At 43.7% G+C, this 16,659-nt stretch overlaps 1 protein-coding gene across 1 annotated transcript in view; it reads left to right on the forward strand.

Annotated features, from left to right (window-relative positions):
* Suclg1 (succinate-CoA ligase alpha subunit) overlaps nucleotides 1-16,181 on the forward strand; it is a 30,350-nt gene extending 14,169 nt beyond the window's left edge. Inside the window, exons 4-9 of the mRNA XM_031382228.1 lie at nucleotides 2,363-2,575; nucleotides 2,736-2,793; nucleotides 7,363-7,446; nucleotides 8,994-9,145; nucleotides 14,429-14,617; nucleotides 15,957-16,181. Coding sequence (XP_031238088.1) covers nucleotides 2,363-2,575; nucleotides 2,736-2,793; nucleotides 7,363-7,446; nucleotides 8,994-9,145; nucleotides 14,429-14,617; nucleotides 15,957-15,983 — 723 coding nt within the window. The 3' untranslated portion in view covers nucleotides 15,984-16,181. The remainder of the gene's footprint in view (nucleotides 1-2,362; nucleotides 2,576-2,735; nucleotides 2,794-7,362; nucleotides 7,447-8,993; nucleotides 9,146-14,428; nucleotides 14,618-15,956) is intronic.
* The last annotated feature ends 478 nt before the right edge of the window (nucleotides 16,182-16,659 follow it).

The raw sequence follows: 16,659 nt of genomic DNA on the forward strand, positions 1-16,659 counted from the left end.
ATCTGTGCTTTCTGGTAGTCTTAAAATGACCCCTGTGAAAGGGGTCATTCAATCCCCAAAGGAGCAGTAACCCCTAGGTTGAGAACCATTGTTCTAATTAGTATCAGAGTGCTGAGTGCTGGGATTATAGGCATATATATATATATATATATATATATATATATATATATACCACCACAACAGGCCTGTCATTATTACATCATGAAAGAGTTAAAATGGAGGATTTCTAATCCTTCATGTCATTTACAGGTAACTGTCAGTGCCCTTTGACTGCTCTTTGGACACTGTTGAAATGATACTGTTTATTGGGATATAGTGGTCCAAGTCTCTGGGAGCATGGACTCATTCAGGTGTGATTCTTGAAGACCCTGTCTGTGATCTTTCCTCTATGTGTGCCTATATATTCTGTACTTCTGTATTTGTAGTTTGTGTAAAACCCCTTGGTACAACCTCTCAATCCATGTCGCTCATGGAGAACCATCTGCTGTAGCCGCACTGAGCAGACACTGGAATCAGATATGCTCAGGGTTAAATATTGGTCTGCTATTTCCTGCCTGTGGGATTTAGTGTGCTAATTTACTATATTTTGTTTGGTGGTTTGTTTTGAGACAGGATCTCTAGGTAGTTTTGTCTGGCTTTAAACTCAGAGATCTGCCTGCCTCTAGTGTGCTAGCATTAAAGGCATGCGCTACCATACCTGTGGTATTTACTGTGTCTTGATCACAGCATCTTTTTTTTTTCTTTAAAAATTTTATTTGGCAGTCTCTTATATACATTCATATATACATATATATTTAATATACATGTAAATACACATGCATGTATATATACATATATATATACACACATGTGTGTGTGTGTATGTGTGTGTAAAATATATGTTGGTCATTTTCATGCCCCATTCTTCTTTCTTACTGGACAGAGCCCGTCTTCCCAAGATTCGAATCTCCTTCCTTCTTTGAGTCTTGTGTGTGGCCCACTTAGTTTAATTGGAGTTGCTTTTCTGTACCTGGGTTGGAGGCAAGGGTAACTTATCCATGGCTATAGGACTGAAGAAAGTGACACCCATTTCTGCAGCAAACCTTAACAACTGCTATTAGTCCTTTGGGAAGGGTGAGGCCTCATGTGCCCCTCCCCAAGGCTTCAGAATCTTGGTTTGTAAACTGGAATAGTCTGGTTTAGGAATCTCCTGAAGCCTGATGATTCCCACTCAGAGTCTTCACAGGCCCTGGAACGGTGCTGCTCTTGCAGTCAGAGCATCTGTAGTCTCTATGACTATAGGAATTCCATTAGAGTAGGAGGCGTGGCCACACAGAAAGGTGAGTGGAAAGCAGGGCTTTGTGGTACAGGTCTCTAATCCCAGCAGAGGTAGATGGATCTCTTGAGTTCAGGACAGCATGGTCTACATAGTAAGTTACAGGACAACCTGGGTGACATAGAGAGACCATATCTTAGAAAAACTACAACAAAATTCAGCAAAAAATATCCAAACCCCAAACACAACAGAACATGGATGTGCAAAAGCCACATATGGATCAGGTTATGACCAAATGGAGACTAGTGGTCAGACTGACATTCCATAAAGGCCTTGCATCATGGTGGATGACAGCATTAAAACTTAATGCTTATTTAACCCACAATCTTACTCAGTGGCCATGTATGTATATGTACTTGGTTTGATTTGCTGAATTCTAGTAAGTATGTATTAAGTAAGACATGTCAAGTAAGAACACTTAGGCACTGGGGAAATGGCCCAGCAGTGAGGTTGAGAGCACTTGCTGGTCATCTAAAAGATCTAAGTTGGGCATTTTCCAGCTCCCACACTGGACTCCTGACAAGTGCCTATAACTCAAGTTCCAGAAATCCAGCATCGTCTTCTGACCTCCGAGAGCACGTGTATGAATGTGTACATACACAAACACACACACACACACCATAAAAATAAATCTGTATGAAAGGGAACGCTTACTGTTTGTTGGTAATATTTACCATAGATTTAAAATAGATGCTTGAAGGCTAGATTCTGAAGACTCGGGTTCCCTGGCCCTGGTTCTTCTAAGGAGAAACAGTTTGAAGCTGGAGAGGTGTCACGGGATCTTGTTAGTCTGGGGAGGAAGAGTGAAGCTGTGGGAGGAGGGAGCATGGGTCCAATCGGGCAGAGCTCTCACATTTACTCTCCTTCCATAGGGTAAGATGGACAGAACCTTTAAATTCACAATGGCATTCAGAGAGGCTCTGCTTGGATTCTGCTCTTTTTTTGACTATGTCAATGCCTGCCTGTGACCTCTTCCTAAGCATTAATCAAATTAGGATGTTGAATATATTTTATTCATGATTCAATTGGTTGTGATTAATGTTTCAGGCCAAAGAGAAAACAGGAGCGACAGCTTCCGTCATTTATGTCCCTCCTCCTTTTGCTGCTGCCGCCATCAATGAAGCAATTGACGCAGAGCTTCCCTTGGTTGTGTGCATTACGGAAGGTATTCCGCAGCAGGATATGGTACGGGTCAAGCACAAGCTGACACGCCAGGGAACGACGAGGCTAATTGGGCCGAACTGCCCGGGCGTCATCAACGTGAGTGCAAGATGGGACGGAAGCCCACATTTCGTGTGTCATGAGACTACGGCTTTGAGTTAAAGTGTGTGTGTGTGTGTATGCGCGCACAAGTACATGTGACTTAGGAGTTAGAATTTTCTTTAGAACTTTTCTAAAACTGCAATTTACTTTCCTCCAGCCTGGAGAATGCAAAATCGGCATCATGCCTGGCCACATTCACAAGAAAGGAAGAATAGGTGAGTGAATTTGCTACTTTCTAAGTTTTCCTAACTCAACTCACAGTGACTGTAACTATAAATCAATGTTATCTATGTAATAAATTATTTTTTTCTTACAGTGGGTCAGAAATATATCTCAAATATGATGGGCCTATTTGGGAATCCATTGTAGTGAGGATCGGAGGGGTTGGGGGAAGGAGAGGAGTGATTTCTCTTCTGCTCAGACTCTGGCTTCTTCTGTGTGTTCTGTCTCCGTGGTGAGCACCAGCTTCAGCTTCAGCTCTGCAGCTGCCTGCTCTATGGCTTTACCACTGTTTGTTTATCCATTTTCCTAGTGGTCATCTGGGCTGTTTTCAGATTTGAGCATTAGGAACAAGGCTAAAATACAGGCCTTGCTATGGATACACTTTCATTTCTGAAAGGCAACATTTACAAGAACATACATTAAGAAGTTGCCAGATAGTTCTAGGCAATGTCTGTGCTATTTTGTATTCTGTCAGTAGAGTCCCAGTTACCCTTGGTCCTCCAAGGTTCTTGTCTCCAGCAGACTTGTGCTTGCTCTTTGGGGGATGAACAGTGTCACATTGGCTTTTGTTGTGATGTCCCTGAGGGGTGAGGTCAAAGAGTGCCTTCTCAGTCTTTACTCTTGATCAGAGGATACACTTGGAGGAGCACACACACAAGCAGGAAGTGAGTTTGGCTTTTGGTCTAACTCAAGTGCTGCCAGGCCTGTCCCTGCTGCCTGGGGACTGTCCTCACATTTTACTCAGTTGGCTAGTCTGAAAAGAATTGGCAGGGGGAATTGGAGGAGGAAGGAAGGGTCACTGCTCCAAGGATAAAAGGTCACTGCTCAAGGGCATCCAATTCTAGACTAGAGCTCTGGGCCTTTGTATGAACTAAGCTTTTACTGGGTGGGGAGGATGGGAGAGATGAAAGAATTTTAATCCTTACCCCAAAACACAAATATTATAAGATCAGATTGAAAAGATGCATATTTGACATTTCTTATCAATCCCTCATTTTTTTTTCCTTTTCTTTTTGTTTGCTTGTTTGTTTTTGTTTTTCTAAGACAGGGTATCTCCCCGTGGCCCTGGCTGTCCTGGAACTCACTCTGTCGCCCAGGCTGGCCTTGAGCTCAGATCTGCCTCCCACTGCCTCCCGGGTGCTGAGATAAAGGCGTGTACCACCACCAGCCAGCTTGCTTTCTTTTTTTTCTGTTTGCTTTTTGTATTCATCCTCTGTTTCTCTTTAAAACACTGTTTTTTAAACTCATTAAGATGCTGGCTAAGAAACTAATCCTGAGGTAGGTTTTCCATTATTATGGTTTAAGGTGAGCCCACCTTCCCTAGGGTGGTTTGTTGACCTGAAGATTTACCTGGCCCCATTGGGATGCTAGGTCTGCCTCCAGGCCAGACATTGCCATTCTCTTGACCTGGAGTGGTTTTCTCTTACAGGCCCTCAATGCTGCTTTAACCTTCTGCTTTCCTAAGAGGTAATGAGAACCGTGTAGGACCAGATCAGAGGTCAGAGCTCCCACAGTACTTTTGCTATCTAGCAGGCACGAAGCTACCAAGAGGACATCTCTGGCTTTTAGTCAATAAAGAAACAGCTTACTTTCCCTTGGGGTCTTTTTACCCCAAACTTGACCATTTTTACCTTATGTTCTTATCATCCCTGCTCCCTCTGAAGAAGTAATCCTAACCTCCATTATGGGATTGAGATGACTAATCTGGCTTCTTGCAGCTGAATTTGAGTTGTCAGGTGTGGCAGTATTGGGGTACCCCTTCAGAGGACTTATTTAAAAGACTCCCAGTGTCAGATGTAGGGAGAAAAGGAAATCCTTGACTGCGGTGTGAAAGAATTTTAAAATGTGCAAATCAAAGTCCTTTAGAGTCTGTTCTTGAGCTCATAAGAGCCTCCGTCAATGGGACTCCTCGCTTTCGTTTGGCCTCCAGTGTTGGTCTGCAGAGTGATGAACCTGCAGTCTACTTTACATGCTCTTTGATAACTGTTGCAATCAGCTAATAGTATGATAGCTGTCCCGTGTGGCTTTGCACGTATTTGTATTATAACTGTGGACACTGTGTTCTTCATCTTAGCTTTTCCTCCGCCCCCAGGCACAAGTTGTTGCTTGGCCTGCCTCCTTTACCCCAATTGAGTGCTATGTGGGCTGAGAGCAGATGGATCTGTGACTGCCTCTGTAGGCAGGAATTTAAGACCTTTGGCAACCAACGTTTTAAAGTGGTTAATCCTAATTTTACTACATTAGTAGCCCTGTGGTACTTTTACCCAGTTAGAAAGGTAGCAGCCGGATGGCATAATAGAAGGCAGTAAGACTTAGCTGTGCCACTGACTTTGTCTGTCCACCAGATCTGACCCAAGGTTTCCCAGGTTCTTGGAGGAGAGTAAAGATAACCTAGAAGTATTTTCCCATCTCAACGCCCTTCAGGGATGTTTCTTACTCTGAGTTTCATGTTCAAGGCACATCTCAGCTTGAGGACACTGTGACTACCACAGCATTGGTGGTGTCACAGTGATACCACAGGGACAGTGGTGTCCCCACAGCATTGTCCCCTGGGAATTTCCTTGGGCTGGCTCTCCCAGTATATTGTATAGAGACTTCCAAACCTGGATTCTTTTGCTGATTTGGAGAATGCCAAAGGCCCAGGACCCCAAAGCCTCCAAAAGAGTCGGTAGGATGTGTTTCCCATCATAGGAGGGTCTGAGGCACTCTTTCAGCTGGGCTAGTTTCCTGGACTGAGCACCCAAATTATTACAAAGAAAGAGACCACCATTCCATCTGAAGACAAACTTTACTCTTGATCAAGAGGTTCACTTGGGAAGAGTGAGCCAGGAACATTTTTATCAGCACTATTTCTGTGTCCATGTAAGACTTATTTTGCTTCATGGATTCACAAACTTTCTCAAAATGCTTTGGGAAAACTGTACTATTACTTGGTTGGTTCCTTAAGGAAACGGCCAATCCACATTTCAAAGCTAGCTGTTCTAGGCTTGAATTTGGATTCTCTGCAGCTAACTTTGACTCAGCTAGATTGTCTCTCCATTGTAATAGTGAGGGGCAGGTATTCTCTACCTACCATGTAACTACTAATGTTAAATAAGAGCAGTCATCACAGTGGGACCTCACTGATACTTGTTCTTACCTAAAAATACTTAGGGTTACACTGTGCTATGTGAGGTAGAACTTCTGGACATCCCACTGTTATAGGGACAATAGAAAGCAGAAATAGGGGACTGAGAGAAGCAGATCCCATCTCATTCCTTTGGGATAGTCCAGGAAGGACCTGTGTGGGAAGGGAGCATGTAAGCTTCCTGTGTGGCTTGGATAGATAGTTGGCAGTTGATGATGGAGGTGAGCCCTCCATTTTAAACAGGATGAATGTGAAAAGGTAGGGAAGTGTGAAGGAACACGAGGCCCTTAGGAGATGGAAATGATAGAAATGCATTTAGGGAGGAGGCCAGATCTGTGTTGGGCTAGGGAGGTAGTGCAGAGTTCCCCATGAGGTGAAGCTCTGTCAAGGAGCTGAGTGGAACTCACCTGAAAGAATATCTGGGTGGTATGGTCCATGCATGCTTGCTTCTAGTTTTACTCTTTTATGTGGAAAATCTGCAGTCTTGTGTGCCTTTGTGACCATGAGTATACAGGGACAGCTGAGATACACTGCACTTAGCCTAAGACTGAACACACTGTGCTGAAGCTGAGGTCATGGTTAGCTGATGCTCATGGTTTTTGTTTTAGTCAGACAAGAATTCTCCTAGCCCTAGTAGGAGGGCCATACTGTCAGGATGAAGTCTTAACCAAAGGAGGAGATTCAGTAACCCACGGACATGCCAGAGCTGGCCAAGCTTCAGAGTCATGCTCTGATGTGTTTTAATTAACATCTAAAATTTTTAATACTTTGTAACAACAAAAGTGAATAATGCTTGTATAGAATTAGGAATCTCTGCTCTGCATCATGTATCTGTTGTACGTACTACATGGATTGCTGCTTGGGACTAGTTTGCCTTTGGGCAGGGCCGGGCAGTGCATGCAAGCCTGGTGAGCCACTGCTGCTCTTTTCCCATAGACCTTGGTTGTGAAGTTAGGTGTTCTCACCTCAGGCTTGATGCAGTAAGGAAGTTAAATGTGAGACTGGCTGAATTAGGAGGGAGTTTACCTAATAGTGTGAAAATTCTTAGAAAAATAGTTGCAGGGAGGATAGATAGTATTGCCAAACACAATTAGAATTAATTTTTTTTTTTTTTAATGGTTTAGTGATGGGGTACCTAAAGCCAGTCTGTTCCACTGCTTATCTTAAGCAGGATTACGCCAAAGTCATATTATTATCCTCTTTGTAAAAATTCTCAGAAGAGGGGTTTTAAGGTTTTTTTGTTTCTTTGTCTTGGCATTGGTTTCAGAGTCCTAAAACAACCCTAACTAATGACATACTGTGTCTTCCTTTGAAGCTACTATTGATCTAAGTGGCAAACCATGCTGTGAATTGTATATAGTCTCGTGTTAGTTTCATCACTATCTGGTGGTATGCCATCCACACAGATTGATAGTTTTCCTCTCTTCCTTTTAAGGTATTGTATCAAGGTCCGGTACTCTGACTTACGAAGCAGTTCACCAAACAACCCAAGTTGGATTGGGGCAGTCCTTGTGTATTGGTGAGTGCTTGGCTAGAGTCTTTTCTTGGAGCCTAGCATCCTCATGGAATGGGACAGTGACAGGGACATCAGATAGTTTCTAGGAGGAAGATGCTATGGTATGGTACTTTTCTGTTTCTCAAGATTTGAGTCTAGGTTAAGAGAGCACATTGTATAACGGGTGACCCAAAGGGTAGGCATTGTGCCCAAAGCTCACGGATGTCCCTTGCTATGAAGAAATGGCTCCTCAAATTTGGCACTGTGTTATCACAGTTATGTTCTTGTTTCTTGATTCTTTGCTTCCTTGTCTCTCCCTGGGCAACCCGGGTGCTCTTCTGAGCTGAGGCTGCAGTGTGTACCTTATTGGGCAGAGTCAAGGTTGAGGATGGCCACATGCCCTAGGGCTTCTCTATGTACCATACAAAGTGTGACACTTTAAAAAGTCAGAGCAGGTTTTACATTTTGTCTTTTTGCCAAAAACTAGACAAGATTCTCATTTTTTAAAATCTTCAAATCCTCAAAATACATTTTAAAAGTCTTCCAAAAATATGTCTTTATAATAAGTGATAAAATAGACCCCTGGAATATTTAATAATTAAATAAACTTAAAATGAAAACACACGCTGAGCCTTTCTACTTATAGGACGGTGTTAGGCATGAGATCATTTGGTGTGATGCGGACTCAGAACTGGTTTTGAAACAGACTTGCCAATTCCATCTTCTCAAGGCTCCGTTTTTCCCTTATAGTGGAGAGTAGTGATGCTGTAGCACGGGCTTGGGGACTCAGCAGCAGCCCGTCTGCCCCTTGTGAAGCAGACAGAGCCCAGGACTTGACCCCTGGCTGCCTTCAGACCAGTACTGTTTCCTCTTTGCTTCATTTCTCACAGATGTGTTAAAAAAGGGAAAAATCACTTCTATCCCCAATACGTTTATAATGTAAAAACATCGGCAGGCAGAGAGTAGGGAACATTTTTCTCATGGCTGTCCAAGTTCTCGTTCTTAATGTCATATGCTCAGAGGAGAGGCCTGTGTGCAGGTGCTGCCATTTCCCAACTACAAAGGCAAGCCACGGAGCCCTCCACCGTTGCTCACTGACAGTGTCTTCACACTCAGAGGTTTCTCCGCAGCATACTTGTCAGCAACTTCTCTGTGCAAAGACAACTGCTCATGGTTTTAACTTTTCCTGTGCTGCACATAATGCAAAAATCTCTCTCTTTCTGAGCAATGTTTTCAGGTTTATTAAGTATATGCTCAAAGAAATAGAATCAAGGACAAGTGGCAAGAGATACTCTCTGCCCCAAACACCCATTTCTTTCAAGGCACACTTGCTAGTGTGGAGTTTATTTATGGGTTATGTAAAGAGGACTGGGTTTGTGAGCATGGGCAACCCGTCATCATAAACAAGAGCCATTTCGAGAAGTTTGAAAGTTGAAGAACAATGCTTCCTCTAAGAATATTAAAGAGAAGGCGTACAGAGAATAAAGGCAGAGTTAGAATATTTCTTAATATAAATTCCATGCTTTCTCCATATATTTTCGACTGATACTGACATCCTTTGACCTTCTCAGGCATTGGAGGTGACCCTTTCAATGGGACTAATTTTATTGATTGCCTCGAAGTCTTCCTGAATGACCCAGGCACAGAAGGCATCATACTGATTGGTGAAATTGGTGGTCATGCTGAAGAAAACGCGGCCGAATTTCTGAAGGAGCATAACTCAGTAAGTCTGCGCTGGAAGACCTCAGCTGTCTGCTCCTGACAGACACTGGCCTTGCTTCAGAGCTTATCTTTCTTTTTCAGAGATTTCATTTCTCAAGAAAACATGAAAGCTCACTTTAAACCTAGGCTTTTTATTCTATAGCACTCAGAATATTCTAGATTCTGAGTTCATTTGCTCCCTGCTTCTCCACCTTGAACCCTCCCCTACAGGTGTCACCCAACATGGTGTAGCTGAAATGTTGGTCTCTTGCTGAGCGGAGAGAGTTCTGGACAGAAGCCAGAAGCCCAGATTTTATTTGGGGCTTACATCTGCTGTCCCTGGTGTTCTTTCTTTAGATTCCAAGGGAAATAAATGTCCTTGGCTTTCACAAGGTTGACCCTCTAAAGAGCCTTTCTTTTCTATCTTTCTCTGTGATTTTTTTCTTGTTAGCTTTAGTCTTTGCTTGTAGAAAGCCCTCAGCACCAAAGATGAAGCACAGAAAAGCTTTGTGCTTGCTGTAGGGACGTCTTCCCTGTTGGCTCTCCTTCAGTTAAATATGTGAAGGAGTAGTGTGCTATTGTAGTGCTTTGCTGGGATTTGGCAGGGGAGGGTTGAGGGAGAAGGTGCCACAGTGCTGGGAGCAGGCTGCTATCCAGCCCCGCTCTGGCTGTGCTCTGGTAAATGAGCCTGAGAGCTGAGGAGGGAAATGTGCAACGCCCGAGTCAAGTGTCCTTCTCTGCTGACGATGGTGAGACTTGGTCTTCAGGAGGCCAGGGCAGCAGGGAATGGGACTGAAGAGGAGGCCAGGCAAGAGGAGACATGGGACTGGAGAGGTGGGTCAGAGCTTAAGAGCACTTGCTGCTCTTGCAGAAGACCCAGGTTCAGTTTCCCACACCACATGGTAGCTTACAGTCATCTGCAAGTCCAGTTCTAGGGGATCTTGTGCCCTCTTCTGGTCTTCACAGGTACCAAACACATGCTTAGTGAACCTGTATACATACAGGCAAAGCATTCATACTCAATAAGATAAAAAAATGAAAAGACTGAATAACTTCCCATTAGCACTTGTGGGGGAAAAAACAAAACAAAACAAAACAAAAACCAAAGACCTGTGGAGTAAGTAAATTAAATGCCAGACAAGAACTAGGGGATACAGCAGTGTGAAAGGAGCCAGTCATGCCACTGCAGGCCTGGTACGTAATGCACCTTTTCTTGGTGCTTTCAGGAACTTTGAAGGACCGCTTTGAGTGTTCATGTCTTCTGGGAGATTGGAAGCTCTGTAGAAGTTGTAAGCTATGACCCAGCTCTCCCTAACTTCAGATCTCTTTCCTTTTTCTTCACTCCCTAAGCCCCCCAGTGCTCTTGTTTCTGTTGAGAGCATTCCTTAGCCTTGCCACATTGTCTTCTCATTGGTGTAGCTGAGTGTGTGAGGCAGTGCATAGCAAAGCAGTCTTGGTGAACTGAGCTGCAGTGCTGTGCTCAGACTTCCTTTGACATCCTCTGGGGCTTCTCATAAGCTGCCTCCCTGCTCCCGCTCCCTGGGCATCTCATCCCTGCATCTTTTTCTAAGCTGAGGGACTGTCTTACATGCTCCCACCCATGGCAGACACCTCAGAGCTGTCTTTCACTGCTTTCATCCTCTGTGTCTACAGTGATCCCTCCAGATCAGAGGCCTCAGCTTGAGTGCCCAACGTCCTTCCACGTTGAGCCTCGTATGACTTACTTGGACTGTCCCAGTCATGCCCCTCCCCTTTTTAATTACTTATTTATTTTTATTTTAGATACATTGGTGTTTTGCCTGCATTTACTTCTGTGTGAGGTTGTCAAATCCCCGGGAACTGGAGTTGCAGACAGTTGTGAGCTTCCATGTGGTTGCTGGAAATTGAGCCCTAGGTCCTCTAGAAGAGCAGCCAGTGCTCTTAACCTCTAAGCCACCTCTCCAGCCTGCTGTCTTAAGTTCAGAAAAGTTTGTAAGCTTAAGTACACAGTGCTTTCTCTTTAGGAAAAAAATCAGATACTGTGTTACACTGTCAGGTTGAACACTAAAGTGTATTAGGGCTCAACTCTGAATTCTTTGAATAGTTTACAAGTTAGTGGAAAAACATGCATGTTTGTTTCATTTATTATTTCTGGTTGGGTTTTACAGGGCTAGTGTATTTTATTTTAAGAATACGATGTGTTCATGGTTCAAGGTTAAGCAGCTGGAGACAGAGTGTTACATAAGAGTCAGCAAGCAGTGTCTGCTGACAGTTGAAGCAGGCAGATTGGCAGGATGTGAGAACCATCCTGGATGTACTGAGTGCAGAACCCTTGCAGCCGGTCTGTATGTGCAGGCTTCCGTAGTTCTCATCACTCTCTGTCCTGGTCTCGCCCACATTGCCCTGCTGTCTAATTCTAGTTTTCCTCACTTCAGAAATCTCCACTGACTCTGACATCTAACTTTATAATCCTTCTCTTCCCAGTGCAAGAGCATTATCATTTTAGGGGGCTCTAGGGAAGAGATGGGTAGAAGCGAATATCGCTCAAGCTGGAGATTCTCATCGTCTGTGCAGGGACCATGAGGGAATGAATGAATGGCCGGAGCCTGTTGGCTTTTCATTCTGTTTCTGAGGCATTGCAGTGGTGCTGGGCTTAGGGAACTGAGGGACTTTGATGTCCAGGGAGCTCTTTGCTTGGGAGGAGAACCTGGGAAGCAGACCACACAGTGTGCTTGCTGTGTGTGTGAGACAGACATGCAAGAGGCAGAGTAGGGCCCCAGAAGCCAGTCAGCCCAGAGCATTGATGAGATGTGGGAGGAAGAGTCAGGCTTCTAGTGGGAGGGGCGGGATGAGGCAGACCTAGGTGAAAACGCTGTTTATATGCAAGGAAGGCAAGGAGTATTTTGAACAAAGTGCAGAGTAGGAGAAATCAGAATCCCTTCAGCTCCAGCATGGAAGAGCGGTGGGTGTCAGATCCAGAGGCAGCCACATCAGACATGTGGAACCTGCTGGACTCAGAGCACTGGGATAGCTTCAGGGGTCTGTGGTTAAAAAGAAAGTCAGCTTTACTTAAGAATGTTCCCCGTGAAGCAATAGTTAGTTAGTGGTTTTATTAAATTGTGACCCCTTAGACTATTTGTGATGACCTGGGAGTGCTCTCACAGCTGGGTGAGCTGAGCAGCCACCTCCAGTGAACACTAACTTTACTTGGAAGAATAACTGTCTCCAAAAATATTTACATTATGATTCATGACAGTAGAAAAATTACAGTTATGAAGTAGCGATGAAAATAATGTTATGGGGTCATTATGTTATGGTTGGGGTCAGCACATGGTGAGACACTGTGTTTAAGGGTCACAGCATTAGGAAGGCTGATTTGCATATCCAATGAACTGGTATTTTCCTGTTTGATAGTCTGTGTTCTAAAACCACTGTGGATCAAAGACCCATGGGGACACCAAGGCAGATGAGGGGACTTCAGAAGGACAAAGGATAGAAGTTCATTGCTGCTCTTTCAGTTTGCAGCATTGCTTGTGACCACTTGAAGAGGCTTGTGTAGTGTCAGAGAATATTTACAGGCATCGGGAGGCAGTTAAAGCATGCCATCCTTTTCCATCTGTCTGTCTGAGGCTGGGTTTTCTTCTTGTATATCAGCTAAATGAGGTTTTACAACAGGTCAATTGCAAAAGCAGAAATGATTGGCCATTTTAAGTTAAACAGCCAGAGCTGTAGAAATTAGAGTTCAAATACTACTCTGGTGTCTACCAGAGTGTTTTAGACACTGTTCTAAAAAGTTGGGTTTTTTAGTGAACTCATAAATATTTACAGAACTTGGTTTTAAGTTTTATGTGTGGGGGTGTGATGTGTCCCCACATACTAGAACATTCATGTGGATGTCACTGGACAACTTTATGGAGTTTCCTTCTGCCTTTCTATGGGTTCCAGGTAGTGCACTTAGATCATCAGGCCTGCAGGGCAGATGATGGCTGAGCTATTTCACTGGCCCTCAGTTTTAATTTTTAATATAGTAAGTATTGTTAGATATTACTTCTTAGAAAAATAGCTCAGAATTTAGTACCATGGCATTGATATACACAGAGGTTACATATGAACAAAAGTGCTCTGAGATCCTCAGTAACTTTATAAGTATCCAGGGTCACCAGACCAGATGACTTGAGAGCTGCTGCTGTGTTTACGTGTGTGTGTGTGTGTGTGTGTGTGTGTGTGTGTGTGTGTGTGTATGTGTGTAGGGTTGGTTGGGAGACGGGTGGCTGAATGAAGCTCTAGATTCCATGCTGCGTGAGTTACAGACCTGTTCTCTCTGGATTCATTGTGAAATCTACCATAAATAGTCATGTATTACTGTGTAGCATCTCATAATGGATTGATATGTAAGCATTTGATAATATTTGATAATATTTCCTCAACTACAGTGCAAGCCCAGAGCTTAGCAACTGTTGTTTTCTGTGTGTTAGCTTTTTAATATGATTTTTAAATTTTTCTTTATGTTCATTGGTGGTATACATGCTTCCATGCCTATGAGGGTATTGGATCCCCTGGAACTGGAGTTATAAACAGCTATGTGCTGACAGTGGGTGCTGAGAATTGAACTCAGGTCCTTTGGAAGAGTAGTCAGTGCTCTTAAGTGCTGAGCCATCTCTCTATCTCTAAGGGTTTTTAACATTTGTTAATGTACTAAAATGCATTTTTGTTGAATAAAGTCAACCTTGATCATTTTTCTTACAGTGTATACTTTTAAAGTAAAAAGAATTAGTGACTGTCATCCATGTTATTTCATACTTAAGGAAGTCCAGGTCTATGTTAGTGATGTGCATGGTCTGTGGGCTTGCAGCCTTAGTAGGAAATTGAGTGCAAGTCTTGGGTTTTCCCTTGTGTCTCAATACCCCTCATCCTTTTCTTTGAGGACATTTATTAAGGATGAGAATTATAATAACAACTCAAGATGTGAAGTAAAATAAGCTGATTGATCTTGAGTCTTAAGTTATTGTCATAAGTTACAAAACACAATTTTCAGGTGTATATGCTTTTTACTTATCAAAAGAAAGGTTCAGGTGGGTGTGTGTAGAACAGCCTATGGAGGGCTGACGGTGCTGCTACCCGGCTGATAGAAGTGTTTGCTCAGTAACTTCTGTGTTGGTGTGGAGCTCTGAGCCTCATGAGGAGAATGCTTCAATGTTTGGGTTGAATGATGAGCTTTCCCTTCCCAAGCCACTTACTGCTTGCCAATTGTCACAGCTTTGAGGTCCAGTGTGATTGACTTATTTTCAAGTTTTTACAACGTCTCTCTCTCTCTCTTTCTCTCTAGGGTCCAAAGGCCAAGCCTGTAGTGTCCTTCATTGCCGGTATAACTGCTCCTCCTGGCAGAAGGATGGGCCACGCAGGGGCAATTATTGCTGGAGGAAAAGGTGGTGCCAAAGAGAAGATCTCTGCTCTTCAGAGTGCAGGGGTGGTTGTCAGCATGTCCCCTGCACAGCTGGGAACCACCATGTATAAGGTGAGCACTCAGGAGCTGTGTTCCTTCTTTCTCCATAGCTTACTGTTCTGAGGCCCTAATGTAAAGCCTTCCTGATGTAAAGGTATATATTTGCCCTTGTCATTGATAAGGTGTACAAAGCATTTCAGAGGTAACGGCACCCTGATTTGCAGCCTGGTATGTGGAAGGAGTTGTAGCCTTGTGGTTCATGTTTGGGGTTTTCCAGGGGAGCTCTTGGGATATAGCCATCCTGTCTCCATAGGTGTGTGTTTCCAGAGAGGGGCCTCGATTCAGCAAAGAAGCAAGCAGTGCAGAGGTGCTGGGTGGGTACCTGAGGAGGCGGGGCTGGGCCATGAGTGGCTGTGTGGTGCTATCCAGTACCCACAGTTACAGGAGCTGCACTCCCTTGTGGCTTTGCTTTTCCTTTCTGATAGGACACTGGTGCACGCTCAGTTGGTTGTTCTGTAGTCTCTGCAGTGATCTCAGTATCTCTTCTTGAGTACCGTGGCTCTCCTGTCACTGTCTTTACTTTATGAAAGCATTAGCCTTGACAAAAAAAAAGGTAGCTAAGACAACAGCTCATGATGACACTTGTCTCTTAACAACAAAATCCTGTGTCTTAAGCTGAAAATAGGCACAAATTATTTTCCTAGATGGAAACAGTTTCCAGAGAGTTCAAAAATTCTGCTTTGTTTGAACCTTGCCCTCATCTTAGGGATTCTAAACTAGACTCCGTTCATGATCAAGTCTGTGTACATCTGCCTTGAATGTCATATTCCTTAGTGGCTGGAAGAAGGAGTGGTTAGTAAAGTGTGAGGAGGTGTGCCTGTAATGCTTCCTTGTGAACCTTACGGTTTTGTTCCAGGGAGTGGCAGGCTGTGGCTGTTGCTGCAGTCTGACTGTTAACCTCTTCCTGCTGTCTAGGGCATTTGTTTGTTTTTCTAAGCATTTCTAAGCATTTCAACATTTTGTTCAAATACTAAATGAATCAGTGTTGCGTTTTAGTCTCTGAGAAAGTCTTCATTGCCTTATTAAAGGGCCTTTTGCATATGGGTGCACATTCTATAGGTTTGGATAAACAGTGGTGCTCATCAACCGCAAGCAGTAGCTCTGCCGTGAAGATGTAAGGATTGTTAAAGCATCCCTGTTTGCTTTGGGGTCTAAAGGAAAAAGTCAAGGTCTGTCTGTGGCTTAGACTGACACCAGCAAAGGCTGATTTGAAAGTAGCTGGTTTCCAGCAAGATCCCTGTTCCCACGCATGTTACCTCTGCGGAACTGAGGTCCTAATGGTGACCTAGAGTTTGAAAACCACTTTCCCATGAATGTCATTTGCATTTTGTCTTCTTTCCTGTTTGTGAAGGAATTTGAGAAGAGGAAGATGCTTTGAAGGACACAACATGAAATTCTTTAAAGCTGTGGAAGAAATATCATAGACGTGAGAGCCAGTCCAGACTGTCAGCCCACGAGTTTGACACTGGTCTCTCAGTTTGTGGGAAATCCAGGCAAGTTTTAGAATGTCCTAAATTGAGCTATTTTGACTTACTGTGTAACAGAGACAGATAATAAATCTATCATTTGATTTGAACATGGTTGTGAAGACTTGTTATTGTTCCAGTGGTGGTGGTAGTGGTGGTGTGGGGGGTGGAAGGGTATGTGTGTGTGTGCATGCTAATGGCTCTCTGGAAGATATTCCAGACTTTAGCTGACTGAGACTGTAACAACTCTTTATGGCATTTGTCTAATTATTCTAGATGTAGACCTTAGGCCTTTGAATCATAGTTAACTCATATGTACATGTAAGCCTTCACTGTCCGGCTCACCAGGAAGTAGGAGATAAATGTATTTAGTTCTTAGCATGTAGGAAAGCAGTCCTGGCTTCCTTCAGAACCCACCGCATTGCCCATCACTGCCACCACCATTGTTAATAAAGTGCCTCACTGTGGCTGGGCACAGGGCCACCTCCTCCCCAGCCAGAGCTTCCATCTTAGCTTGAAATTTGGATGTTCACTGCAAGAAGCAAGAAAGCCATTGGCTATTTGACCTCATGTTTAAAAAAAGCTTGT

The sequence above is a fragment of the Mastomys coucha genome, unplaced genomic scaffold (genome assembly GCF_008632895.1).
Source record: "Mastomys coucha isolate ucsf_1 unplaced genomic scaffold, UCSF_Mcou_1 pScaffold20, whole genome shotgun sequence".
Classification (NCBI taxonomy): domain Eukaryota; kingdom Metazoa; phylum Chordata; class Mammalia; order Rodentia; family Muridae; genus Mastomys; species Mastomys coucha.